General features: G+C 52.7%; 1 protein-coding gene across 2 annotated transcripts; it reads left to right on the plus strand.

Annotated features, from left to right (window-relative positions):
• Positions 1-546: 546 nt before the first annotated feature.
• On the plus strand, positions 547-27,523 carry sec24b (SEC24 homolog B, COPII coat complex component). Of its 2 annotated transcripts, XM_028805923.2 has the most exons (24): positions 547-777; positions 2,366-2,764; positions 4,135-4,236; positions 4,825-4,929; positions 11,043-11,138; positions 11,752-11,897; positions 11,985-12,166; positions 12,239-12,341; positions 17,909-18,035; positions 18,148-18,257; positions 18,394-18,506; positions 18,970-19,088; positions 19,161-19,216; positions 20,358-20,564; positions 20,795-20,918; positions 21,915-22,073; positions 22,165-22,338; positions 22,567-22,677; positions 22,922-23,097; positions 25,950-26,087; positions 26,173-26,277; positions 26,689-26,781; positions 26,885-26,988; positions 27,106-27,523. In XM_028805923.2, exons 1-24 carry the CDS (start codon positions 684-686, stop codon positions 27,218-27,220), a joined length of 3,258 nt encoding a protein of 1,085 aa, XP_028661756.1. In that variant the 5' UTR covers positions 547-683; the 3' UTR covers positions 27,221-27,523. The 2 variants fall into 2 exon arrangements, with proteins under 2 accessions (XP_028661756.1, XP_028661757.1); XM_028805924.2 differs by lacking the exon at positions 4,825-4,929.
• Positions 27,524-27,587: the final 64 nt, after the last annotated feature.

Consider the following 27,587-nt stretch of genomic DNA (forward strand, 5'->3'; position numbering starts at 1 on the left):
TGATGCCCCCAGGGGCGGCTCTAGGCTCGTGGCGGCCCTGGGCAGAGAAAGAATCGGTGGCCCCTTCGCCCGCCAATGTCAGAACGGTATCTTATGCACGGCAGATGGCCACGTCCGTTGCGGACACTGCATAGCCGCCTCGTGCTCGTGACACGCTTCTATATGCGCGTGTCCGTAACTTGAAAACCAAGTGGCGGCCCGTGCTATTCTCATTACGGCAGAACGTTATAAACTACATACAGCTTACTGCTCCGACTTGAGCGACATTAGTAAATACAGCGTACTAATTAATAAGAAACACAATGTTTTTCGGCCACATTGCTGTCAGTCCTGTCGTTATTTTCTCTTTCTGTTTTATATTCAATATATATTGGCGTGGCGGCCTTAGGCATGTGCCCTGTCACAGTTTGCACATGCCTAAGGATGCCCCCTTTACCCCGACAGGAGCTGTTCGCTCTCTTTTTTCTTTCTCTCTCTTTCTCTTTGCGTTTTCGCCACCGACTGCGCTTTTCTTCCCGGCCAGCAGGGTTCGCTGTTGATCCGCCGAGCTACCTGACCGCAGTTGCCGAAGACGACGACGACGCTGCTGACGCTCAGGCGGGCCGCCGGGTAGAGGAGGCGCGGCTCTCCCCCTAAATCCTTTCCGTTTCGGCTTTCCTCTTCTCACATCGGCGTACCGAGAAATGTCCACCCGTGGCTTTACCAACCCGAGTTCTCCCGTCGGTATCGGAGCAAACCCCGCCGTTAACGGAGGTGTCAGCCTGCACTACCAGAACGGTAAGCGAGGCCGGGGATGCGGGAGGGCCTAGTGGCGCAGCGGCGAGCGATGCCGAGTCGCGGCCGGGTGGGCTTGCGGGCAGGGGGTCGGCGAGGAGAGCCGGGGTCCCCCGTCTCCTCCGAAGGCTTCTTTGGGGTTCAGCGCCTTTCCTCCTGCCACGCGCAGTTTGGGCTGCTTGTGGCGGTGCAGACGAGGAGCGCGCCCGGGTGAGAGGAAGCTGCGGAGCCGGGGGCTCGAGAGGCCCGCGTAGTGGAGCTGCGCTTTGTTTGGGGTCGCCGGCTTACCGCTCCAGTGGTCTCGTCCCGAGGGTCATTTGTCATTTCCATCTGATGGTCCTCTGCATCTCCGCATGCGTTCGGGTCCTACAAGACTCTCCACGTCGCGCCGCGTGACACCGAGCGGGTCGCTTCACCTGCCGGGACCCTCGCGATGTGTGCGAGCGGCCGACCTTGGAGGTCGCTTTGGACGGAGGCGCCTTTTGCTCTCCGTGCAGAGGGTTGCTGTGGTGACGAGCCGATGGGACTTCCCAGGTGACAGCGGCGGCCACCCCGGAGACACCCGGTGGAGATGTCGTTCGTGTGACGCTGGGGACGCGGACCGCGCGCGAGAACACACACCGCAGGAGTCTTTAAGCGTTAATGTCGGCGGTGTTTGTAGCGCCTTTCAGGTCCGTCACTGAGTGCCGTTCATGCCATTGCATTCTGTGGCACCTTTGGGTCCGTCTTACAGTGCGTTGTTATGTGGCGCCTTTCACAAAGCCAGCGACAGTCCGATGTGAATAACCCGCCAGTAGGGGGTGAAGGATGCCAACCTCAGTGAGCGCAAGTCGAGCCGGAGGCACACGGGGTGCCAGTCAGTGGGGTGAACCCCACAGGCCGGTGCCATCGGGTCTTTGGGGCTGTGAGTTCTTCTCACCATGGACCGAGCTGACCAAGACGAGTGGTGGCCTCGCCTTGGGGACATCCACTTGTCATTTAGCTCTGGCCAAGGTGCCCCCTGTCGGCGTGTCTGCCCGCTAGACGTCGTGTCACTTAGCGTGATGGCGGGCGTGCTGTGGTGAGCCCTGGCACCCGTCGGCCTGAGTGGCGTGGTTCGTGGCGCCTTCCTCCGTAAACATTCGCAAAGGGAGTCGGAGAGGAGGCTGGCAGACCCCACGTGTGGAGGAGGACGGTGGCCTTGTGTGAGGCATCTTGTCGCACCCTCCTCTTCTGTGCCCTGCTCTGCCAGCCTGTCCCTTGATGGGCACTTGCTGACTTTGTTCTCAGTGCCCCCTGAAAGGCTCTCACTCGCTCTATTGCCAGCTCTTCACACAGACTGAGTGGACTCGGGTATCTTGGGCTTGGCTGTGTAGTGCCAGGCCGTGGGCACAGTCTGGCGCTGAGCGCAGGTCACGATTTTGCTGCTTATTTGTGACCAGGGGATGTGCGTCCGAGTTGGCCGTCCTAAGTGGCCGAGGTGTCCCCGTGTCGTGTGTTGATGTGCCCATGCGTCCTCCTCTGGCACTGGCTGCCAGCAGTTTGCCTTCTGTGCGTTGGCAGTCCTGACCTGCTCTGTCACCACTGATGCCTGCTTGTTTCTCCCCTCCAGGTCCTGCCGCGGCCTACCAGCCTTTGCCACTTGCTAACTATGGAGGGCCCCACATGGTGTACCAGGCGACCCACAAGAACCCTGTGGTTGGCGGGCACTATGGAAGTGGCTACTACCTGGACGGCATGGGTACAGCCGGCCTGCCTCTGTCTGCTTCAGGGACTTTTCAAGGGCACCCAGTGGTCTATGGCACTCGTCACGGGCAGCCCAGCACATCTGTGCCTCCAGCTGCTCCCGGGTACCCCGCTGCTCCGGTGCCACATGTGGCCTCATCTCAGGGATACCATCCAACGGCAGCCTGTCTGTCCTCTCAGATGGCTGTCGGTCTGCAGCAGGCCCCCCTGGTGTGTGGTGCCACCACGGCTGCCTCCTGCACATGGACTCGCTCAGCCCCCTCAGGTAAGGGTGCTTGACTGGGCATCACTCCGATGGGTGGCGGGGTACAACCGTGAGGACTGACACGTGTGGCTCAGTGCAGTCGAGTAACAAGGGGGGGGGGGGGGGGTCCTGTGCCAGCTGTGTGTGTCGTGTCACTTCAGGGCATCCCACCAAGCCCCCACACGTCTTCGAGTGAATGAGACCCTCAGAAAGCACAGGTGAGGTGTGAATGTGTTAGGTGGCCGGGCACAGAGGTGTCTGTTCCCACAATTCCCTGCCCTCCCAAGGCCCTCCTCTCCTTGTTGCTCTAATTGGGTGGGCGCCCTTGACCTGCAACTCCACACGGCCCACTTGACAAGTGCATCCCCTCTGGTTCTCATGGTGCCCACTCATTGTCAGACTTTGATTTTATGGGTTGTCATTTTGGGTGTCTTGCAGAATGTCACATGACAGGTCACCCCCTCGGTGCTCATCCCTCCATCTTGGTGTCCACCTGATGTGTTTGGAGAGGAAGCCCCCCAGTGAGCAGGACCCCCGGATTGACAGTTTACACTTCTTTGAATGCAACTGAGCTTTATTTTAGTGAAGAGGCATGAGGTGGGCACCGGGCTGTGCCAGGCTGTTCCGATACTGAAGGTATTCAACTGTTCCTTTCCTGCTGGCGGTGCCACCGTGGTGCCAGGTCCAGCAGTGACGAGTGATGACAGAAAGGTCTCCATGAAGTAAACTCCGTTAGGTTAAGTGGGGGATTTGATGAGCCCCAGATGGTGGAGACCCCTAGATGTGATGTCCTCCTGAGCAGTGCCAGTCGGCCCTTTTGTGCCACCTGCATGAGGCCGAATTCTGAAACTGCACATCAGGCTTAAAAAGCAGAAATGAAAATAACAAAATGCAGTTTGGCAAGCGATGAGGTGTAACCCGCCTGGCCTGGCAGTGCCAACAAGGGTGCCAGGCTCAGCCTGGCACTTGAGGGTATTGAACTCGGCCGTTAAGAAATTGTTGCTGGACCAGCCCGTCCACTTCCCTCGTCCCTGTCCGTGATTTGGCCGCTTAGGGTGGTCTCGTCTTCAGAGGTTTTACTGGTGGGTCACTAGCAGTGTGAGTGATGGCAGCAGAGGGGACGCTCGACACGCTTAGGGTCTTCTGGTCCCTTGGCGCAGTCCATGTGACAGAGGCGGGTTGATGGGCACCTCCCACCAGAGAGAAGTGAAGAAACTGCCCCAGTGGTCCAACTCGGATGGCCCAGGCGGACCTTAAGAAGGTTGATTTGTTTGCCCCCCAGTTTAAAGATGTCGGCCTTTTGAGTTACGTGGCGCGTGTGCGGTTTGAGACCTTTCGGCTTTGGGGGGCCCGTGATGCTGGTGTTTCTAATGCTGTTTGTCTCCTTTTAGCTCCTCATATCTCTGCTGCTAACTCTGGAGACCAAAGACCTCAGCCCTCTGGCACGCGGGCACCTGCTGCCACATCTCCAACTCCACATGTGACGCCTGAAGGTAAGCGGCCCAGACGTGGCATGTTTGCTGTCTCCGGCACGGCCCCTCTAACTGGGTGGGCTCATGAAACTGCTTTGTACCGCTGATAGCTGCCCGCCTGTCTGCTTAATGCATGGAGGGAGGAGTAAAGGGAAACGGCTAAAACAGCTGGAGGCCCAAAGTGTGCCATTCGTGTCACCAGAAGTGCAGCCTGACTGGGAGAGGGCACTGGGGGGCACGTGGGCAGGCACTGAGGTCTCTCCACAGTAAAGCTGAGGTCCAGTGCTCGTCACTTTGTGTCCTCGAGTTGCACTGCTTCTCGTCCCTTCAGCCTGTGACCTTCACTGAACTCATCCTTTCAGTACCCGCGGTCGTTGGTGGTCCGAGTGTACCCCAGGCCTGTGCTGGTGGCTCCTGTGCCATCTTTCATGTCCCGAGTGTTTTTGTGTCTTCTCTCTTCCACGAGTGCCACGAGAGGTGCTGACCTGGTGGCTCCCCAGTTCTGTCTTTGCTGGTGGCACCGTGACAGATGGCGTGACTCGCGGGCAGCCCCCCACCCCGGCTGCACTCGGCCTCACCCTCTTTATCTTTCTGCTTTCCACTCCACAGGCCTGCACTATGGATACGTCGCTAATAGTCAAACTCCCTTGTCATCGGCCTCTGATGATGAGGAAGAGGCGACGGAGGAGGAGGCAGAGGAGGATGAGGAAGCAGGTCTGCCTTCACTTTTACCTCCACCCCATCTCCCTGTGTGTCTTTTTTTTTTTTTCCCATCCTTTTTGATTTTCTGTCTCGTCCTTCCATCTTTTAATTTTACAGACAAGTGGCTTTCAGTCCAGGGTGGCAGGTGCCCGTGATGATCCTGGCACTGCCCAACTCTTGCTTTTCAGGCTGAGCCCATCCACCAGGTGGAGCCGAACAGCTGCTCTGGGCCTTGAAACGGCAGAAGCACAGGGCCGCTGAGGTGGGGTGGGTGGGCCGTGGAGCTGTGAGGGACGTAGTGTGGCCTCGTGGGTGACGTCAGGGTTTAGGGTGGCTCGCAGAGCTCAGCTAGGCAGCAGTTACCTTGGGTATGCGTCCCACTTCTCAGTCTGCCTGATGGTCTTGTGGGACTGTGTAAACATCGGAACACTCTGGACGAGAACAGGCCATTCAACCCAACAAAGCTTGCCAGTCCTGTCCACTTAGTTCTTTGAAAATGTCGCCAAGTCGAGTTCTCAAAGTCCCTGAAGTCCTCCTGCCCACCACACCACTTGGTCGCTTATTCCAAGTGTAAAACTCTGATGTTTGTGTGACTGTCACCCTTCACGAGTGTCCAGCTGTGTTCTTGATTAACTCATTTTAACTGGACTGATGCTCGTCATCATCGTCATTATTTTAAACGTGTCACTTGGGTCTCCTCACTGTCTGTATGTTTAATCCCCTTTACTATTCTTGATGCCCTTCACCTCCTCCTTGACTCTTCTCTTACTATTTAAAGAATCTCTTGTGGTCGTCTTTCTCCTTTTCTTCTCTGCTATTCGTCTCCAATGGTCTTTTAGCCTCCCTGATGTCCTTCTTAATGGTTGCCCTCATCTTCTCATACGCTCTACTATTCACTTTGCAGCCATTCATCTTCTACGCCTTAGTTGTCCGTTTTTTCCTTTGCAGCTTCTTTTTTAACTCTTTATGAACCCTCTGTGGAGTTTTTTTACATTTCCCATTAATTCCAAGTGTAGGTCTGTCCCTGTCCTCCATTACATTTCTAAACCTGTCCCACTGCTCCTCGACTGTCTTATCCCAGTCCACCCTCCTTAGACTTAGCCCTACCAAAGTTCAACTTAACAGTTTTAGTCTTTACGTCTGCACTCTTACAAACACTGAGAGCTGTATGACATGATGGTCACGTGACCCTGGTGGTCCAATCACCTCCACTCCCTCCGTTCTCTCCTGATTATTACAGAATACTAAATCCAGACAGGCCTCCCCCCGTGTTGGCTCTTTAACATGCTGTGTTAGAAAACAGTCACTGATTACGTCTAAAATCTCCTGCTCTTGTGCTCCTCCATCTCCAAGGTTATCCCAGTTAATATTTGGGTAGTTAAAGCCCCCCATGACTATAATATCCCCCTGTGCACTTGTCTTTTTGATATTACTAAAGAGATGTGTGTTGAGGTTACTGTCTGCATTGGGTGGTCTCTAACACACTCCTAACATAAGACCCCTTTCCCTAATATTCTCCAGGCAAAGCCAGATGTCCTCACTAAGATGGGCTCATTGTCCAACTGAAGAGGACTTCCAGTTAAATCCTGTTTGGCATAAACACCAACCCCACCTTCTTTTCTGTTCTCTCTGTCCTCCCTAATAATGTGTGCCCCTCTCTGTTACACTCGTCCCCATCTTTGTTATGTAGCCAGGTTTCCGTTGTTGCTATAATATCAGAATTCTGCTCCTCTACATACGACTCCAACTCCCTTCCCTTATTTTTGATCCTTCTAGCATTAAGACAAGTTATTTTTAATGAGTTACTCCTTCTACATTTAAATGTTGGCTTAGAATTTACATTTCTACCCCGTTGTTTGTTCCTCCATGTAGAGATCTAAACCTGGCCTGTCCTAAACTCCCTGCCCCCCAATCCTCGACTAGCCTACTCATATGCCCCCCAATACATTGGTGCCCCTCCAGTTCAGACATAACCCGTCACGGTTGAACAGGTCCCATCTGTTCCAAAAGGAGTCCCAATGCCCATAAGACTATACCCTTCTACCCTGCACCAAGATCTGAGCCACGCGTTAAGCTTTCTAATCTCCTCAGTCTCACCTGCACTGGCGTGTGGCACAGGCAGAACTTCGGAGAAGACCACCTTGTCAGTTCTGCTCCTCAGCTTGGCACCTAACTCTTTGAATTTGGAGCGCAGACCTGACAGACCCCCCTTATGTATGTCATTTGTTCCAACATGGACAATGACAACTGGATACACCCCCGCTCTGGCCAAGAGCCAATCCACCCTTCCAGGGAGGTCCCCCACCTGAGCTCTTGGAAGACAACACACCGTGTGAGACACTCTCTCTCTGGAGCACACCTGCGCTTCAATCCCCCTAATTGGCCAAGTCTGCCAATCCTCTACTACAAGGCAGGCCAGTTTAGTGACCCCGAGATCGAGGTGCTCACGCAGCTGGCATCTCCTGCAGGTGTGGCCCTCATAGACGACCACAGGCTCCTCCAAGCCATCATCTAAACAGTCCAACATGCAGCAGGACTTGCAGTGCACTGGCCTCCTTATTCAAATCTGAGTTCGGGTTAGTAAGACTGACTTCTGTGGTGACACTAAGATCTGCTCCGGCTCTTTGACACCTCCTGTCCCCTTAATGTCCTGTACTGGTGTCCCTCTCAGCTGCCTGCTGTTTGTCCTTCTGTGACGTGAACTTTCCTTCTCTGTCTCTTCTCCTAACTTTATGCTCCTCTTATTCCTTATTTAAAGCGCTCCACTCGCACTCTTTACGCTGTTGCCCCCTTATCTGTTGTTCTGTTCAATCTAAAATACACAAATCAATAAAACTCTACTACCTGATCTGCTCCTGCAGCCCCTTGTGCCTGATCGGGGGTCTTTATGCTGACCTGCGCACCGCTGAGCTCTGAACCCCTTTAAACTGAGGAGTCGCTGATACGACGAGGCGCTTATTACCTTACAGACACCCATATCAGTTACTGCTGCTTTCTACCCTGCCACCTCCATGCCAGTTCAGATAGAAGTTTATCTGGCCTGGGCTGCCATTCATGACCATCAGAGGACGCCACCATCACAGCAGGTGGTCATTCAGGACCCTCCAGGTCATAACACAAGCCCTATTGCAGAGTTTGAGGTCAACCGGGCCACTAGGTGGCGATGGGTTGTTGGCTCAGAAGCGTTCTGGGGAGGACGACCAGCTTGACCCTCTCATGAGGCAGATGTGCAGGAATCTCTGGTGGCACTAGGGGGCGTGATTGATGATGCCAGCCGGGACCCTGGAGGTGCTTGCCGAGGGTACCTGGCGGTTGTTTGGGGCGCATTAGGAAAGGGCGTTGCTTCTTTTGAGGTTGGAAGAAACGTGTGACGGGGCTTACTGCCATTTTATTTAGGTCTGGGGGTCGGTTTTGTCGTATTTTGCTGTTGCCCCCCGTATCCCTTACTCAGCCTTTGTCATTAAAGCTCTTTTGTTTATTTTCTTTATCACTTTTGGACTCCTGTGTTGGTGTTTGGGGTGGTGAGATGCCCCCTAGAGGACACAATGTAAGGACGTCATTGCCCAAAGTCTCTGCCCGTTCTTGTGTCCCTGAGGTGGACCCCCCAGTGCCTCCACGTCCACACTCTGAGCAGTGACCTGACAGCTGCATTTGACACAATAGACCATAACATCCTTCTTCACCGCCTGCAATACACTATTGGACTCTCAGGAATTGTTCTAAATTGGTTTACATCATACCTGACTGGCAGAACTGAGCATGTCGCCCTTGGCAGCGCAAAGTCCCACACCCACAACATCACCTGTGGTGTTCCACAGGGCTCTGTGCTGGGCCCTATCCTTTTTACTATCTACATGCTCCCCCTTGGAACTGTCATTGGCAGACATGGTTTATCGTTCCATTGTTATGCCGATGACACTCAGCTTTACCTCAGGACTACTCTCACCTCCTCTACTGCTCCTCTGCCAACATCTACATTGTCTACCTGCCTGGAGGAGATAGAGGCATGGATGAGGCTCAATTTTCTTCAGTTGAACAGATCCAAAACAGAAGCCATCTTAGTTGGTACATCACATCATCTCCGCTCTTCTACCATCACCAGTATTACTTTCTCTGGCCAAAATATTCCTCTTTCCACATCTGTTACTAATTTGGGTGTTAGAATGGACTCCCAACTTACTTTTGACACCCACATCAAATATCTCTGTAAGTCATCTTTTTTCCATCTCAAGAACATCGCCAAACTCCGCCCATTACTCACCCTGGCAGATGCAGAGAAACTCGTCCATGCCTTTGTCTCTTCCGGGCTGGATTACTGTAATGCACTCCTCATTGGGATTTCTGGCAAGAGTATCCAGAGACTTCAGTATATTCAGAACAGCGCTGCCAGGATCCTGATGAGGGTGCGAAAGTATGATCACATCACCCCAATCCTGAAAACCCTTCACTGGCTCCCTGTTTCATTCAGAATAGAGTACAAGGTCTCCCTTCTTACCCATCAGTGCATTTATGGACATGCCCCTCTTTATCTACAGGAACTCCTTACCCCTCATAACTCCTTACGCTTCCTCCGCTCTGTACTCACTAACACCCTTCAAGTCCCCAGAACTAAGCTCAGCAGCATGGGTGACGGGGCGTTTTCATCGGTGGCGCCGAGGCTGTGGAATGCCCTCCCTGATTACCTGAGAGCCCCACAGTCGACTGAGGCCTTTAAGCGAAACCTAAAAACTTATCTTTTTAGAAAGTCATTTTGTTAAAGTATTTTATAGACTCTTCTGTTCTTTTTTTTTATTTTATTATTCTATTTTTACTCTGTAGCACTTTGGGATTGCTAAAATATAAAGTGCAATATAAATGAAATTTATTATTATTATTATTATCATAAGGGGCCTTCTGGTTTTGCTGATGCCAAGCTGCTACCCCTCGACTCGTCACCTTTGACTCGGCACACCCCGTTAGTGCGGAGCCATCAGAGAATTTGTGCAAGTGAGGTGACCTGCTGTTGTATTCATACAGAGAGGCTGATGGGCCCGTCTCTTGTGTTGCTCACACAGTCCTGCGGTCTCCCTGACAGATCGTCCCTTATCAGGACACCATAGGCTCACCCACCTGCGTATCCCTGAGGTGACCCCTTAACTGGGATGGCTGGGTGGCACTGAAGACACAACAGAAATGTTAATCCTCGTGGCACTGCCAGCCCTGTGGAGCAGACAGACAAGTCTTCAGACTTTGTTTGGTAGGCAGACTGCAGTGGGTCCAGTGGTCTTTCACAAGGGGATGCGTATAATCCAGGGGCACAGCAGTGGTGGGCTCACAGGAAGCGTAGACTTCTCAGCTGACTTGTGGCGCTGTTGGGGAGTCTGCAAGGCTGAACAAAGACCCATGAAGCTGCTGGAGGAGGCCAGTGTGGGCACCGGTGTGTCACAGGACACTCTCGCACAGCCACACGCAGAGGTCCACGCCGGCTCATACTGGGCAGACCCGTGAAAGCGGAGCACCTCGAGAATGGCTGGCTCGCCCGCCCGCCCGCTCCGGTCCTCTGCTTCTGATTCTCCACAATGGCAGGCTGAGTTCTCGGCTGCGCTGCTCCCCCAACACACGGGGTCTTCAGATGTGGTTTTATTGTTTTTGTGGTGTCTTTGGCTCCTTGGTATGTTTTTATAGGCACAATTAAACTAAATATGTGATGATGATGATGATGATAACAGCACTACACACAAACAACTAGAGGGCCGCCGGGGTTCAAGCCCAGTGCTGCCCACCTTTGTTTCTTTAGTTGACCTCCATATTTCAGAAGCTGAGAAAGCCTCAGGTTTGAGAACACGAGAAGTGAAGCCAGCAGAGGACTTGAGCTGATGTCACTTGGACCTGCGGGTGATCGAGCGAGGGGCTCATTTGAGAAAACGCTCCTCCTCCTCCTTCTCCTCACTCGTACCTGAGCGCTGACAGCTGAATGACCTTAAAGTCAAATGATAAAGTGAGCAAAGTAAAACTGGGCGGCCCCCTCGTGTGCTTTAATCGTCTCACTTGCACTAGGAAGACCCTCTCTTGTGCCCTCCATCTTGTCTCGTCGAGTTTCTGGGTCCTGCGCCGACTGAGGGTAATGACGCCATCTCTCTTTGCAGGCGCTGGGACGTCGTCGAGCAGCAGCAGCGCCAGCAGCTCCAGCTCCTCTCCTGTGCCGACTAGTTATGGAGCCTTGGAAGGAGGAAGCTGTCCAGGTAACGGGGTTCCGCTTAGGCTTGTCTGCTGTCAGAACAGCACCTCCTACTGTTCATCTGGACATGCTGGGCTTACGGAAGAGAATGCTTGTGGCAAATGCCAGTCATCGGAGCGATTGTGACCAGCTGACTCGTCTCCGGTGGTCCAGTTTTAACAAACACTCGGCCCACTGGCTCAGTTCAGTGGGATTTCACAGATAGAGGATGGAAATGGAGAGCCCTTAAGTGGGCACCTTTCACCTCCATATACACACTTACTGTAAGTTTAGCAAGACTCTAAGGGCCAGTCTTTGCCCACCTGAGTGCCCAGCACTATCACATGCCACTCCCTGAATTTTGGAATTGTGCTTTGGTCTAGTATCAGTTGGTGCCATGGCACACCATGAGCTGCCAGGGTCAACCTTACACTTGAGGCCCGGGGTGGATATCTGCCCAGGTGGGCTGATGGGTGGCACCCAAAGCTCCTTTAACGCCAGGCTGTCAAAGTGGTGTGGCATTGCAGCCGAATGTGTGCCTTGTGGCGTTGAGCTGGAGAGTCCCCGGCTGCCCGCCCTCTTGACTGGCCAGGGCTCTGTGTAGCAGCCAGTTACCTAACCTGCTTCTTCCTTTGCAGATCCCGTGCCCTCCCAAGCCTCCAAATCTGCTAAGCCCTTTGGCTACGGCTACCCCGCCCTCCAACCAGCTTACCAGCAGTCGCCACCCCCGACCTCCCCGACGCCCCCTGTGGGTGGCCCTCCTGGCTATCAGCCATACTCGCAGGTAGGTGTGTGTGTGTGACAGTTGGGGACACGGCGAGTCCCAGGAGTGTCTGTCGTCCCACCTCCATCTCGCCCCTTTTCCTTGCAGCCATATCCGAGTGTGAGCCACTTGTCAGCAGCTTTGGGGGGGCTCAGCCTGCCACACGAACAGCTGGAGGGTCTGAGGCCCGTCAACCTTCTGCAGGACCGGAATATCCTGCCTGGTGGCCCAGTTCAAGCGCCCGTACCCAACCTCAGCAGTGACCTGAAGAGGATAAACTGCAGTCCCGAGTAAGCCAAGTGACCGGTGGGCCCCCGGGGCGGCGGGTGACGGTGGGCCTCATTTGCTCTTTTGTTTTGCAGCTCCTTCAGGTGCACGCTGAGTAACATTCCTCAGACCCAAGCCTTGCTGAACAAAGCGAAGCTGCCACTTGGCCTGCTGCTGCACCCCTTCAGAGACCTCACGGTGAGTGGACCCCGGCTGATCTGTGAGGGGACGTGTCAGGTGCCTGAGCCCCGCGGGTGACACATGTGGAAACAAAGCCAGAGTACCAGCAAAAAGCGGGCAGTGTGGCCATTGTGGTGGGTGTCCGAGGGGAAGTGAGCGATGGCCCCACGTGACCCAGACGGGAGCATTCGGGACGTGACGCTGTTTGACCGTCTCGCTCGTAGACCCTCGGCAGCGCCATATGATTCATAGTAAGTAGCCGTATGTGTGACGGGTGCCATGTAATGGAGAAACCGACTGGAGTGAAAGGTGCTCTCTGATGGGCCCACGTGGTCTGATTCTTTAATGAAGCCCCTTTTGTGCCATCTTGAAGCGGTGACAGCCGTGGACCACTCGTCATGCGTAACAAGCCCATCTGGACGTTTTGTCCTGGCAGAGACGTGATGTTCAGAAAGTGCACTTGAGGCTGTTGGGGGCTTTGCAGTGTGCGGGTAGTCGGTGACCATCACAGATGGTGGGCAGGAGCCGTCGAGGAGGATGTCGGGTGACAAGTCAGTGGAGGTCATACTTGGGCTGGGCAGGGCAGGGTGACATGGCAGAAAACAAAACCCATCAAGACGCTTTGTGATGTTTAAATGCTTTGCCCGTTGTTGAGAGTCTGGAGGTGCCCTCTTTCTTCAAACTGACCTCCCTAGGACTTCAGAGCCACATTTTGATTCTCAGCGAGGGAAATAAGAAACGTCTTTCTGTATTTCTTATTATTTTATTTTATTTATTGTTTTGTTTCATGAAGTGCAGCAGAGGAGAAGCAGCGAAGCATCTTGCAGATATCTGCAGACGTCAATGGCATCTCTTAAGCTTCTGGCTGCATCTGCCTCCTGTACATTTAAGGGGCGATTGTTTTTCTTTTTGTCCTGCCACACCTTTGTGCTTCCCCCTCATTTTGGCCCAGTTGTCACATGATGGCCCAAAGGAACGTTTGAATCCTCAAGTCTGTCCGGGCCAAGAGAAGACCAGAGCTCTCTGGGGAGACTCCCATAAGGTGCTGTCTCTCTCCAGGTTGACATTTCTTACCCTTGGTGTCATCTGCTGCTCCTGGCTAAATTCAGGTGTGCCGCCCAAAGTAACGGAGAAGCGTTTGGCCCGCTTGACGTGACTCTCCATGTGCTCAGTGCGCTCCTTTGGAATTGTCTGCCAGGGCAGCTTGTGAGGCTGCTGGTGCCCCCCAGCACGTCCTCTGTGTGCCGTTTCTTAAGTGACAGAGACGGTGACTGTGAGCAGTGAACACCGTGACGAGGCAGGGTGGGTTGTTGTGAACGAGACACACGGAATGGCAGCCTCAGATGTGACGAGTCGTCCCTCGTTGTAACTGGCAGCTGATTATTCGTTTGTGCTGAGTGTGGCACTGCTTTTCTCGTGGAGGTGGATCGACTAGTTAGAAAACTGCAGATGATGGCCACTAGCTGTCAATCTGGTGTCACCGTTGAAAGTTGTCGCCCACCTGCTGACTACCAGTGACAGACAAGCCACCTACAAAATGTCACTCTGTAAGAGGGAACCAATGAAACGCTCCCAAGTAAATGTTACCCCTGTGCTCATTCTGTCCACCTGTGGCCCATCACTGCCAAAGCACAAACTTTGAATGTGGTTGGCTGGGGGGTTCGGGGGGCCACCTATGACTGCCTGCCTGTATAGGAGTTGCTCCGACTGCCCGTTTTCAGAGAGCCCACTCGTCGTACTCCCCAGCGTAGCCTGGCCGTCATTGCAGGTGTGACAGCTGGCTCTGGGGTCCCTGACGAGGCACACTGTGCTCTTAACGTCATCACATGCGTGGTCCCTGCTGTAGCGGGGTGAAGAACACGCCGAGGATGTCGGGTGGGCACAGGCGTTCTCGTGCGGATTCCGTTGTGGCGTTTCTGTTCGAAGTGCTGAAACACGCTGGCTGTGCTGCCACTTTTAACTGGCATCGTCTTTTTGCAGACTTGTTAGTTCGATGTGCGACCTTTCACATCCGAGCTCTGACTTTGGCCCTACGGTAGCTCGTTTGTAAGTGGGGGCCGCTTGTCGTATTCTCTGCATGAATGTTTAGACTGAGCACATGTGACCAGCTGATCCAAAGAGAGCGCCATTTGTTTAAAAAAAAAACAAAACTAAATTTTCGTGTTTGAATGTCACTTTAAAACATCAATTCCAATTAAATGATTTAAAGTGGCCCAGCGCTAACTCGGGCTGTATGGCGCACTAGTGAGGCCTCGGCTGAAGTGCCAAGTGCAGCATTGGCCTCCATACCTTTAAGAGGAGAACGACGAGGCGAGTTGAGGACCGTGGTGACGCCACTGAGTAGGTTATGTAGCGCCAACACTTGGCAGAGCCTCCATATTAGAAAGAGACAAAGCCGCACCAAGGGCCTCATGTAAAAACAGTGCGTACGCACAAAAATGTTGCGTATGAACGTTTCCACACTAAAATCGCGATGTATAAAACCTAAACTTGGCGTAAAGCCGCGCACATTTCCATGGTACCTCATACCCTGCTGTACACAAGTTCTCCGCCCGGTTTTACAGACTGGCGGCACCCAGCGTCAAAGCAGTGCTACTGTTCCTGTGTGGTCACCCTTTCTTTTTCAGATCCACATCTCTGATGCGACTTTATAAATACACTGAAACTAACCGCATATGTTTATTAGTTTAATGCATCTGATTGTAATTAACCAGTAACAATATAATGGTCCACAGAATGGTTGAACTATTCTAAATACCATAACTGCTTTAGCGTTGTTACTCTCACTGCACCTTCTTCTTCTTCTTCTTCTTCTTTCAGCTTCTCCTGTTAGGTGTTGCCACAGCAGATCATCTTTTTCCATATTACTGTCACTGCACCACTCAGAGTATTTGTATCACTGTATCTGAGTGTGGATCACAGCAGCTGATCGTAAAGAGAATTATCAGGATACAGCATCAAGCACACGTTGCCTCTGCCATGCTGTCTATTTGAACTGCTCCCATACGACAAACACTTCAGAGCCTTTCCTGTACGGACCTCACGGTTCACAAACAGTTTCATCCAAAGAGCTCTAAACGCACTCCATCAGTCCATCAGGTGCTCCTTGTAGAACTGTCTGGACTTTTAAGTACAATCACCTCACTGTAAACTTGAGATAGTTATAATATTACACAACCTGAGCCACTTTATAAAGCGCGTATTTACATATGATGACGATATCATTTTTAAGATGAAATGCAGCAAAATATTTTTATTATACAGATAGAAGTTTAACTTTATTTAAATAATCTATATTGTTAATAGTTAAACATGTGAGGACACGATGCCGCAGCACTAGCAAGCCGCTGGCGCTCCGTTCACAGATTGTTCCTGCCTCTTGCTGTATTCTTGCTGGTGCTGACGCGACACTGGAAGGATAGATGGATAGAATAATTAAAAACGTACTACGAAAATATTTCAATGTTCCTTAAAAGTTTTGAAGAATCGGCGTTCTAAGCTTACAGATGGCTTAACGTCTATTACAGAGCTGATTGTGTGGCGATTGGGTATTTGGAGAAAGAAAAGTAAGGACAGGAATTAGGGGTTCGTACGTATGAAAGAGACCGTACTGCTACAATAAAGTATTTCATCGAAGGTCGCGTATGGCGCAGCAAGCATCTTGCGTGAGACATGAACAATCACTGCACCAGTGTGTTCCCATGTTTAATAACCCGCTTTAACTCTTATCATCATGAAAATGATATCACGTATACATCTCCGTATTTTAATTATTCAGAGAGCTGTAATATCACGCATGTCATGGATTCTGTGTCCTGTCGGAGGAAGACGAAGCCCGTTTAAGAAGCACATAGTGATTCAGGCACACAGAGCACATTGAAGATCAAATACACAACAAAGCATTTAATGTGCTACTTTAGTTACGATGGGATTTGAGAAACTAGTAAATTAAACGATTTTAAGATGAAGTTTGTGATGTTCTACTTTAATGACAAAATAAACTACGTGATTAAACTGGAAATTTCGAGATTAAAGTTGACATTTTGTGCTTTTTTTTCCACTGTGTGCCTATTTTTTTTTTCCTCTGTACCCTGATAAGCTTTCATGTGACACTCAGACGGTGGGCTACGACTCCCCTTTTCACACTGACTTTGATATCTGACAACTTCTTTTTTTTTATTTCGGGCACAGTGCGACTTTGTGAGAGTGAGCTTTCGAGTTTCTCCAACATGCTATGTCACTCGATCAACTTCCTTTTGTTGTTTAAATCACCAAACTGTATGTTTTTCTTTACTTCCACTTGGTATTTGCTGAAATTCTTCTATTTTCCGCCGTGCTTTTGCCATTGTCTTTTCACAGAAGGCTAAACTTAAGGACTATTTATATTGATTTGCATATTCAAAGAGGCGTAATTCTGGGAGGAGTTGGGGCGGCGGGACAGCAGGCGTGTGCGTTACTTTTCACGCTGACCGTGATTTATGGAGTGGAAGAACGTGGAAGTTGGCGTTTGCACAGATTTATGCATCTGGATTTTTTTGTGCGTACGCCATGTTATAGTGTGAATTCTACGCACGGCGTTATGCATGAGGCCCCAGATGAGGAAAGAGCAGAACAAGATGGAGATTAAGAGGTGACATGAAGGGATTAGTCCAGTGGGTCTTTAAAGCAAGTCCTTTACCAAAAAGAATCTGGACAAGAGCAGGCTATGCAGACCTGTCCATCAAGAACCAGTTCTGAGGGTTCTCAAAGTTCTACATGCCTGTGGCTCACTGACCCCGTCTTCTCCATGAAGTCGCATCCTGTCTTCAGCTCTTCTAATCTTTCCTCATCCCCCTAGCCCTGGAATTGGCCAAGTAGTGGGGGGGACACAGTTGTTAAGGTCAAAGTTTACACGAATGTTGTGAGGTTGTTCTTCATGTGGAGTAAGTCAGCAGGTAGTGTGGGGACAGGGGGGCCTTTGGGGACCTTCAGACCTCGACTTGCTATCATTTTGGAGGAGTGCGACTGCCGAGCTCGTGTTGTAATGTTCGACATTGGATGTCTCAGGCATGTGCTTGACGTGTCTGTGCCCGAGTGCTGCTTTGGGTTTGGCCGACTCGCCAGACTTGGAGGCCTCAGCATCACAGAGCCGTCTGCAGGGTGGCCATCATTGGTGAAACAACTTACACACCAAACGAAACTAAAAGCTGAGTGAGAAACCAAAACGAACCTGAAATCCGAGCGGCTTCAGAGCTAACGGGACTCCAGTGAACATGGCGTCTTACGTGGCGTGAGCCTCCGACTGGCCGCTTTACCAAAGACCGAGCAGGTGAAATGACAGTCCAGCCCAGCCATCCTAGACAGCTCGAGGGGCTCCCGGCGTCTTTTGATGGCACAATGCCAGACCCATGGAGGCGCAGTGCGTGGTTTGTGATCGTCATTGAGTCAAGTCAGCAAATCTAAGACAGAGCGGGTGAGAGAGGTGAAAAGGCGTCCATCACATGGTGCTCCTGTGCCCTGGCGATGGAGAAGCCTTCCACTGAATGGTACAAGGCACTATATAACGGAGGGTGGCTTGAGCATTTGGTCATTTTTCTCTCCCACAGCAACTGCCCGTCATCACGTCCAACACCATCGTCCGCTGCCGCACTTGCCGGACTTACATCAACCCGTTTGTGTCCTTCTTGGACCAGCGTAGGTGGAAATGCAATTTGTGTTACCGAGTCAACGACGGTAAGTGACAGGAGCCGCTTGTGCCCGCTGCAGTGCTTTATTGGCATGATGGCATAGCAGCTTCATGCCAGCTGGGGTCTTGCTGTCTCATGCTCTGTTCTCTTCTTCCAAGTCCCTGAAGAGTTCATGTACAACCCCGTGACGAGGTCCTATGGGGAGCCACACAAGCGACCCGAGGTTCAGAATGCGACGGTGGAGTTCATCGCCTCTTCGGACTACATGGTGAGCTGCTGGCCACCTCTTTGACAGTCGTCTCTGGCACAGACGTGCTGTGACCCGAAGGCACTGCAGTGTCATGTCAAGACGGCCGGCCATTGTGACAGGAACCAAAAATGCTGTCTTTCTGTTTGTTTCACAGCTTCGTCCTCCTCAGCCTGCCGTTTACCTCTTTGTCTTGGATGTTTCCCACAATGCAGTAGAGTCTGGCTACCTGGGTGTGCTGTGCCAGTCGCTGCTTGAGAACTTGGACAAGTAAGTGTTTGCCTGAAATGCCTCGTTTCTCTCCTTTCCCCACTTGACGGTAATTATTGAAAGTTGTCACTCTTCTTGCCAGCCAGCAGCCCCTCGCTGTCTCCTCCTCAGGACCCGGTCACATGCCACATCAGTCTCTTTTGTTAACCTGGTGTAGGCCTGTAAAGTGCCCTGCCCGTCCCCGAGAGCTGACCTACTGGCGTTGGGTGCCAATTCTCAGGCCTGGCTTAGCCTTGACATAAGTAGGGGCCGTGAGGGAGGGACGGACCCAGAGTGACACACGTGACAGACCGGGGCTCACACTGCGCACACATTGCATTTGTGATTTGTCAGTCCTGTCGATAGAATCGAGCGTGCCGTTTGCTCACGGTGCTTATCAAGTGTCCCTTTGTCACAGTTGCTGGCCTGTCCCTCCATAGCCTCATGGGCGGCCCCCACTAAACTACCTGTCTCTCTCTTCAAGGCTTCCTGGGGATGCGAGGACAAGGATTGGATTTGTAACCTTTGACAGCACTATTCACTTTTATAACTTGCAGGAGGGCCTGGCGCAGCCTCAGATGCTGGTCGTGTCGGACCTCGACGGTAAGTGGCGCGCCTGCTGGCTTTCGGATCCCGGAGAGGCTCTCCATTAAACGGGGCTTTGTTGTTTTGCAGAGGTCTTCTTGCCAACTCCCGATGGTTTGCTGGTTAACCTCAAAGACAGCAAGGAGGTAATCCTGGGGGATGCCAGTCACCGCCGCCATGGGGTGCCCAGGGGCTGAAGCGCCAGGTTTGGTTGAAGAGAGCAGCGTCTCCCCTCACTGTTGCAGTTTTTTTTTTTTTTTTTTTACTTCTTCTCGTCTGCTTAGCTTTACAAACTTCCCACAGTGCCAGCCTGCTTGGCATCATGTTAGTCTCGGTGCTCTGCTGATGTGCCAAGGCCCAGATGGGAAACACGAGCTTCCCAGTGGGAGTTTTCAAAGTGGCAGCGCCCAGTGGGACGACAGTGCCGCCTGAATTAGCCGTGACATAACGTTGACCTTTCAGTAATGTTTAGTTTGCTGTTCATTTTGATAAATTGTTGTGTGCCACAAAGTAGCAGATCAGCTTGTCACGTGTCCCCCAAGTGTCCCCAAAGTGTCCCAGTGGGTTAGTTTGCCTTTGATTTATTTATTTTTCTTTTTTTTGCACATGTGAGAATTGTGACAAAGCAGAGGAGGCCATTTGGTTCTTTTGGCGTTCATTTTCTCTTGTGTGTCGGGCCACCATTTTAGAATTTTGGTGGCTGGCGTCCACCTCCCAGACGTCGCCATGATTTGCGTTGCGGTCTCCCTTATAAACCCCTGCATGACGCCAGTAGTAATTTGTCCGAGATGACGGATTTTGTCTGCACTGCAGTGTGGGTTTAGTGCTCTGTGGCCTGGCAGAAACTCGTGGCTTTGCACCTCCCTCAGCCTTCTGGATTGGCTACGGTAACCGTTAAGCCCCCCTAGGGTTTGGTGGCAGTCCACAGTCCATATTTAGAAACCTTTCTGTTTGCAGTCTTTGTCTGGAAAACCAAGTGCATCTCCTGCTCTTAACATCTAGCAGTTGCTCTGTCATTTTGAGGGCAGGTGGCGGGCATCCAGCCGAGCCGCTCAGAATCCTCGTGTCTGGTGCGGCGGTGGAAATCCGAGACGTCCCAAGTGGTGACGTGAACGTGTCTAAAGCAGCAGGGCTGATGGGGGACTGCTGACTGGGCCCACTTTAAGCCCATGTGGCCTCACTTTGCTAGTTCACAGCCAGGCTTGCCATGTGAGGGTGGTGACCAGCATGGGTGGCAGGGCTTTGGGACACTTGACCTCGTGTGATATTCCTGCCTTCTCCTTGCAGCTTGTGAAGGATCTTCTAAGCGCTCTCCCAAAGATGTTCGTTCACACGAGAGAGACGCACAGTGCTCTGGGACCTGCCCTCCAGGCTGCTTTCAAGCTGATGTCTGCCACTGGCGGCCGAATCTCCGTGTTCCAGACTCAGCTGCCATCTCTGGGTGCTGGCCTTCTTCAGTCGAGGGAAGATCCCAACCAAAGATCGAGCACCAAGGTACGCTGCCTCTTCTGCGCAGATGGCTCGGCCATTTCATGACTGGAACACCACTGGTGTCACCTCTGTACCAGTTGGTCCTGACTTGCCGGTGCTCCTGCTGACCTAGCCGTTCAACTCTGGGCCTCTGGGCAGCCATCTTCTGTCCTCCAGCAGCCCATGAAGTGCTCCTTCTGTCTGTCTGGTCTCCATTCAGTATGTGCTTCATCTTGTGTTTACTTCTCTTTCAGGATGTTGAGCATCTGGGACCAGCCACAGATTTCTACAAGAAGCTGGCTCTGGATTGTTCTGGTCAGCAGATCGCCGTCGACCTGTTCCTGTTGAGCTCCCAGTACTCGGACTTGGCCTCCATAGGTGAGCTGACGGTGGTCAGGGTAGTCCAAGGCTGCAGCATTTTGTGTCGTAATGTGGGCAGGACTGGCAGGCCGGTAGGCTAACAAATCCTGCGGCTGGAAATCCTTTGGACGCCATGCCGCTGGCAGTGTGTGCCCGCAGACCAGAGGCTCGAGGCCTTGCAGTTGGCTTGTGCAGCTACATGTGTGCTGCTTTTAATACGTTGCTGCCAGGGGTTGTCTGTGTCTCATTCCCTTGTACGCCACACAGTGCACCACTTTTATGTGCGCTTCTGTTTTTAAAGAGGCCGCAGTGCCAGCAGCACCATCCTGAGGAGGTTTGTAATTTCAGGCCACAGCCTGGCAGATGAAGTCGTAATGACCTGGGCAGTCGGAAGATGTTTAAAGGTGCTGGTGGTGTGGCGATTGATGGGTTTAGTGTGAAGTTCGTAAGCCTTAGGTTCTCGTTTCAGAGGATGTGAAGTTGGCACATCTCGGAGAATATTCCTAGTCCATACCTGGAGCTCCTGTTCTTCTTCTGCCTTTCGTTACTCGACTGCCCGACAAAGCGGTCACTTTGTGCTGCTCACGATACACGAGAGTGAAACGGCCTTGTAATTAGTCAGCCTCTGCCCCAAACCAAGGTGACGTGATCAGGGCCACCGCTAGAATGGCAACGGGGAGAGAGAGAGGGACAGAAGTAAAACGGCCGGTGACCGACACTTCACCTGCACAGCATCGGTCACTCAGTTACACAGATACCCACACTGCATCACTTCCACCCTCCAAGTGCTTAGAAAGGTCAAAGCAGCCCAAGAGCGGTGCGCGGCCAGGGCTGGGGGTGCAGTCTTATCTCCTGATCTCACACCGTGGCAGCTCCTCTCCTTAATGGCTTGCATTTCAAATGACGGGATGGCAATTTGAATTGGGATGTCCTTTGAAAGGGGGTCCATCAGACCCTGTGGCCCCTCGCCGCTCCACAGTTTGCTCACTCCCGCCTTGTGCTCTTTCCCTGCAGCGTGTGTGTCCAGATACTCCGCCGGCTGCATCTTCTACTACCCGTCGTTCCATCACATCCACAATGTTGTGCAGAAGGAGAAATTTGAAAGAGACCTGTGCCGCTACTTCACTCGCAAGATCGGCTTTGAAGCGGTCATGAGGATCAGGTGCACCAAAGGTACGGGCACAGGGCAGGGCCTTGGCTCCCCGGGTGCTTTCTAACGTGTCCGTGCCCTCACGTGCCCCCGTTTCTGTTTCTTTCCCATCAGGCCTTTCCATCCACACTTTCCATGGCAATTTCTTTGTAAGGTCCACCGATTTACTGTCTCTTGCCAATGTGAATCCCGACTCTGGCTTTGCCGTCCAGATGTCCATCGACGAAAGTCTCGCCGACACGTCACTTGTTTGCTTTCAAGCTGCTCTTCTTTACACGTCCAGCAAAGGTGAGTGAGGGTCATGTGGGCGAAGACCCCTGCCATTTGGGGGGGGGGGGGGGGGGGGCTTGGAAGTCTAAACCCTTATGCCACTCATACAGTGGCTGTCTGTGTAAATACTGAGGTGACTTGTGGGCACATCTCGTTTCCCATGAGGCTCTGGGTGCTCGGATTCTGTCAGCATCACTCGCACACAACACGCGTGGCTTCTCTTCATCTCTGCTTCTTCTTTTTCAGGTAAACGAAGGATTCGTGTCCACACTCTGTGTCTGCCCGTTGTCAGCTCCTTAAACGAGGTGTTTGCTGGAGCCGACGTCCAGGCCGTCACGTGTCTGCTGGCTAACATGGGTAGGTCGAGTCTGTCGATGCCAGCTGCTTGCTGCACACGTGTCTGGTGGGCCACCCTTTGGGCGAGTCTGCTGATTCAAGTGCTTTTGCGCCAGGGCTTGAAAATTTGATGGCCTCAATTGTGGCTGAAGTGAGATGTTGTCGATGTGATGGGCAGAGAGCCAGTTGCGTTGTGTGTGTGTGGGCAGTAGAGGGCACCTACTGTATGTGACACCTTTTAATTGCTGTCGTCTTCACTTTTCAGCCATTGACCGAGCAGTCTCTTCCAGTCTGTCGGACGCCCGCGATGCGCTGGTCAATGCTGTGGTGGACTCGCTGGCCGCGTTTCGCTCCAGCACTTCAGGCCTGCAGCAGTCTGGCCTTGTGGCCCCCTATGCTCTTCGGCTCTTTCCTCTTTTCGTCCTCGCTCTTCTTAAACAGGTGAGTCGAGTCGCCTTATCTGGTGTGCGTCTCCTCTCTTCCTTTCAGACAAATACATTTTCATATGTGACAGTGTGTCCTGGATGTGGCGACGGCCGGCTGGGGGCTCGAGTCCCAGGCAGAGATTTGTGACCGCGGTCAAATGACTGCCTCTTAGGGGTCCTCCAAGCAGGAGGAAAGAATGCCAGGGAGAGCTGAAATTACCAAGAGAGAGGGCACTGGGCTGAAACAAAAGCAGGCGGCCTTGGTGCCCTGCTGGGCCTGTCCGTGTCGGGGGGACGCTTCCTCTCCATTTCTGTGTCACAGAGCCCCCCTGACTCTTCACTCTCCAATGGCCACCGCAGGGCTGTCTGTGCACAGCGCCTTCACTTCATGCACCCCTGGCTCTGTGCGCCATCTCACTGCAGCTTCTCTCTCCATTAGCCGCCGATTTGAGTCGGTCTCGTTCATCTGGTCCCAGATTTGTCTCTCAGGCCTTGTGGTAGTCCACGGTGAACTGAACTCTGCCTCACTTCACTGTCCGCCCTCCCAGATTTGCATTCTGGGCTCCTCAGGTTTAATGGTCCTTTGGGGTTCACTCGTCTCCTCTCTGGTTTTATGCGGAGCTCGAATTCTCATCCAAGATGCTTTTATAAAGCTGATAATCTGAAATGGAGAAGAACAGTTGTGACTGCTGACCCAAAAAGCTGCTCTGGTTATGGGAGCAGAATCCACTTGAGCGGGTGGGTGGCCGGCCGGCCAGCCAGACCTTCCCATTCTGTCCAAATGCCTATGAGAACGGACTCGCTCTTCAGCGGCGGGCTCGGATGTTTTGAGCCGTGCTCTTGACGAGTGCCATTGCCTTTGTCTGTTCAAGTCACCGTCCGACACGAGGCATTGGATTGGTTAGAAGTGTCACACGTGGCAAACCCTCTGATAGTTCCCACCCACATTAAAGCAATGCCAGGCTTGTCATAGAAGCGTATCGTGAGCATCGGCGCAGACATCAAGAGGGCAGACTGCCACTCGGATAGAAAACTGGCAGGTGTCCAGTCTGAAGGCCGTGCCAGCATCCTCAGGGGACACGTGAGGACACACAAACCGCAGGAAAATTTGGGCGCCTGATTAGCTCACCAAACTCTTTATTGTACTCCTTCATGGTGGGACGTGGCACAAGTCTTTAGTCACAACTTCTAAACTTAAGGAGCCGGACAGACGAGAGGAGACCTTTCAGTCCATCGATCTCGTCTGGCAAACCTACAGCTCAGGTATCCCCCCCCAACAAACCCCCCACACACCCCCCCGTCACCCTGGTCCCTTCTAAATCTGCCAAAGCATCAGCACCAAGACTTTGCTCTCCTCAGAGGTCTTTGAATACGCAGTTCTCTGTTTAGTTCTCGAGTTCAGCTCAACCCACTTTATCAAGCATTGAGAGTCTGAAAGATGAGCCCTGATGAGGTCTGCTCAGACTCAACGGCTCTCCTCCAGCTCAGCAAATGGGGGTCCCAGGACCCTCTGTATCTCCATTATGACCTTCTTTAAGACTCCCAGTGTCCTTATGTGCTGGCCTTCACTTCAGTCTGCCAGCCTTGCCACTCTTCTTCTCGTCATGTTTCAGAAGAACATCTCTGGGCCCTCCAAACACCCAAACTCTGAGCAGATGCACTTTTCATTTTGCACGTCGCTGACGTCTCACTCCTGTAAAGCCCATTTGGCCGCTAATCCTATCCGTCTTTTGTGTCCCTTCAATGTCCCCGGCACTTTCCTGCACACTTTCCTGCACACATTTTGCAATTTGTCCCCCGGTCTTTGCCTGTCTTCTCTCGTGTTCTCTCTGTTAATGGTCCCCGTTTACCTGTCACCCTCCTTTCTGTGCGCCATCACCGCTAAACTAACCCGAGCTTCTCGGTGGACATCTCCAGACTTCCTCTTCCTTTGAACTTTACAGAGTTCACAATCAGAGTCTGGCCAGAGGAGTAGAGAAGTGGCAGGTGGCCGTGTGTCTCTTAATGACGGAGTTCATTCTTTCTTGGGTAGCGATGAGTCTGCTGGGGTTCATAGATTTAGGTCACTTGTCCCCACATGTAATCTTGAGTTTGTGGTTTCCTGCCTGGTCAAGGCCGACTTCAGCTTACGTGGGTCAGGTGACGGCAGTTGAGTGGCAGCCATGTGCCTGAAGGTTCCTGTGTCGGCCATAAATCCAAATTCTTAGCAGTTGAGCTGTCTTCATGTTGGATCTGCTGGTCGTGTATTGAATCAGTTAAAATGGCTGACCCGTACGCGGCGCCCTCCCTGTCGTAATGGTGAGTGAAGACGGACGGCTGGAGCTTCAGTGCGGCGGTCATATCGACATCATAAATAAGTTTGTGTTCTCCTGACTTCTGCTGTCCGCTACACTTGGATTATTTATCTCGCATGAATCCTGAACACTGGAGGGAGTTGGCAGACTTGACCCAGACAGGCGTGGGGTTTGGACTCGGAGCGAGGGTCGCATGTTCGCTGGTAGAGGAACGAGACGCCCTGACTGACGCTGTGTGTCCTGACTGACCGGACGCTTTTGGTTTATCGCGTATTCACTGTGACTTTGGCCCATTCGTGTCTCATTGTTGGCACAAAGTGTTTGTCTGATGCCAGGACTCCTCGTCCCCGCTCCTCCAGGACTTTGTTCCCTTTTCCTTTGCCCTCTCCCAGGACCCTCGGGATTTCACGCCAACGCCGTTTGTTGCTCGAGTGTCATGCAGTTCGCCCGGCAGACGTCTCGTTTGGGCCGGGCGGCTTTGAACACGCAGAGCACAATGAAATGAATAAAAAGAGATGGCGAGTGCCCCCCGAGCCCCCCAACCCCCCTTGACTCTGTGCTCTCTGATTCACAGAAGGCTCTGAGGACGGGGACCAGCACTCGCCTGGACGAGCGGGTGTTCGCCATGTGCCAGTTCAAGAGCGAGCCCCTCGCACAGCTCATGCGCGTCGTTCATCCCAACTTGTACCGAGTTGACCGTCTGACGGACGAGGTGAGTGCTTTGCCATCTGTCGGAATGTCGGGGCAGCAGGAGCCAGCCGGTAGGTAGCTCACGCCTGCCACCTTGTGTCTAACAGGGAGCCCTGCACATCAAGGACTGCGTGGTGCCCCAGCCTCCGATTCTGCAGCTTTCAGCCGAGAAGCTCGCCAGGGACGGCGCCTTCCTCATGGACTGCGGCTCAGTAAGTAGATGCACTTTGTTTGGCCTGCTCATGGCGAGCTCTCTACTGGTTTTACTGGTCTAAGACAGAAGTCTGACAGGACGTCACCCCGTGGCTGCCTTCATGTCACGGTCACGTGTGCTCCCGGCTTTTCTGTCCCCTCCAATCCAAGTCTCGTGATGGCCGCAGTGCCAGTTGTCATTCTTGTCAGACACCGCTGTCCTTGTAGTGTCACACTGTTGCCCCTTAAATTGAAGTGACAGCCCGAGCTGAAAGGCGCTCTAAAGGGCTGAGGTGACAGGCCTGTCCATGTCTGGAGTCTCACGTGCTGCTTCACTGCCCGCTGGCATTACAGGCACCACAGCCGTTTGCTTTCTTGCCCTTCAGATGGACAAGGATGGCGCTAAGCTGACGTTTTGCTTCTTTCTGCAGGTTTTATATCTGTGGCTGGCCAAATGTTGTGACGCTGCGTTTCTACGTGACGTGCTGGGCTTTCCAGACTTTAACTCCGTCCCGGCAGACATGGTAAGTTAAAGGCGAGCTGACACGTCTGAGGTGGCACTGTAGTGCAGTGCAGCCAGGTCACCTGCAACTGAGCCGCTGGCATCTGCCCCTCATCTCTTACCAGGTGCGGCTTCCTGAGCGCGACACGGTGTCCTCGGAAAGAACGCGAGGGTTTGTCACCTGGCTTCAGGAGAGCCGACCGTTCACTCCGGTCCTTCATGTCATCAAGTGGGTGCTCGGCAGTGCCATTCGGCCCAGTCTATCTGTCTCTGTGTGTGTGTGTGATGCCCGGTGGGCTGGCCGGCCACCCTTTTGGTCCTCATGTGCCTGTTCCTCTCTCTTCAGGGATGATGCTTCTTCTAAGAGCAACTTCTTCCAGCATTTAGTTGAAGATCGGACAGAAGCGGCGTCGTCGTACTACGAGTTCCTGCTCCACATCCAGCGGCAGATCTGCAAGTAGGCTGAAGCGCTAGTGGCATAGAGGGGCACCCCGTGGGGCGCCACACCTTAGGGACACTAGGCTCCGACCTCGGGCCTGTCCGCCAGCCGGGATCTGGCATTTGGCACCTAGCGGTAGGACACTGGCGGGCACCACACGAGAGGCCTGTGCCCTCGGGAGGTTTGTGAGCTAACCGTGGCTCTGTCTCTGTGCCCAGCTGGGAGTGGCGGGCAGTCAGACAGATCTCTCTTTGTAATTCTATTGCACATCTTTTATGTGAAATTATTTATGAGCAGCTTATTAAAAAAGACATATTTTGCTTCAGGACGTGTCTGATCTGTGACATTTGCTTGTCTCGACCGACACTCGCACTTTGATGCCATGTCGA

This window comes from Erpetoichthys calabaricus, chromosome 7, assembly GCF_900747795.2.
Source record: "Erpetoichthys calabaricus chromosome 7, fErpCal1.3, whole genome shotgun sequence".
Lineage (NCBI taxonomy): Eukaryota > Metazoa > Chordata > Cladistia > Polypteriformes > Polypteridae > Erpetoichthys > Erpetoichthys calabaricus.

Coding starts and splice junctions, on each gene's coding strand:
- sec24b (XM_028805923.2), top strand. CDS start 684: ATGTCCACCCGTGGCTTTACCAACCCGAGTTCTCCCGTCGGTATCGGA. Junction 22,678..22,921: donor GTGTCTGCTGGCTAACATGG/GTAGGTCGAGTC, acceptor TTCACTTTTCAG/CCATTGACCGAGCAGTCTCT. Junction 23,098..25,949: donor TCCTCGCTCTTCTTAAACAG/GTGAGTCGAGTC, acceptor TCTGATTCACAG/AAGGCTCTGAGGACGGGGAC.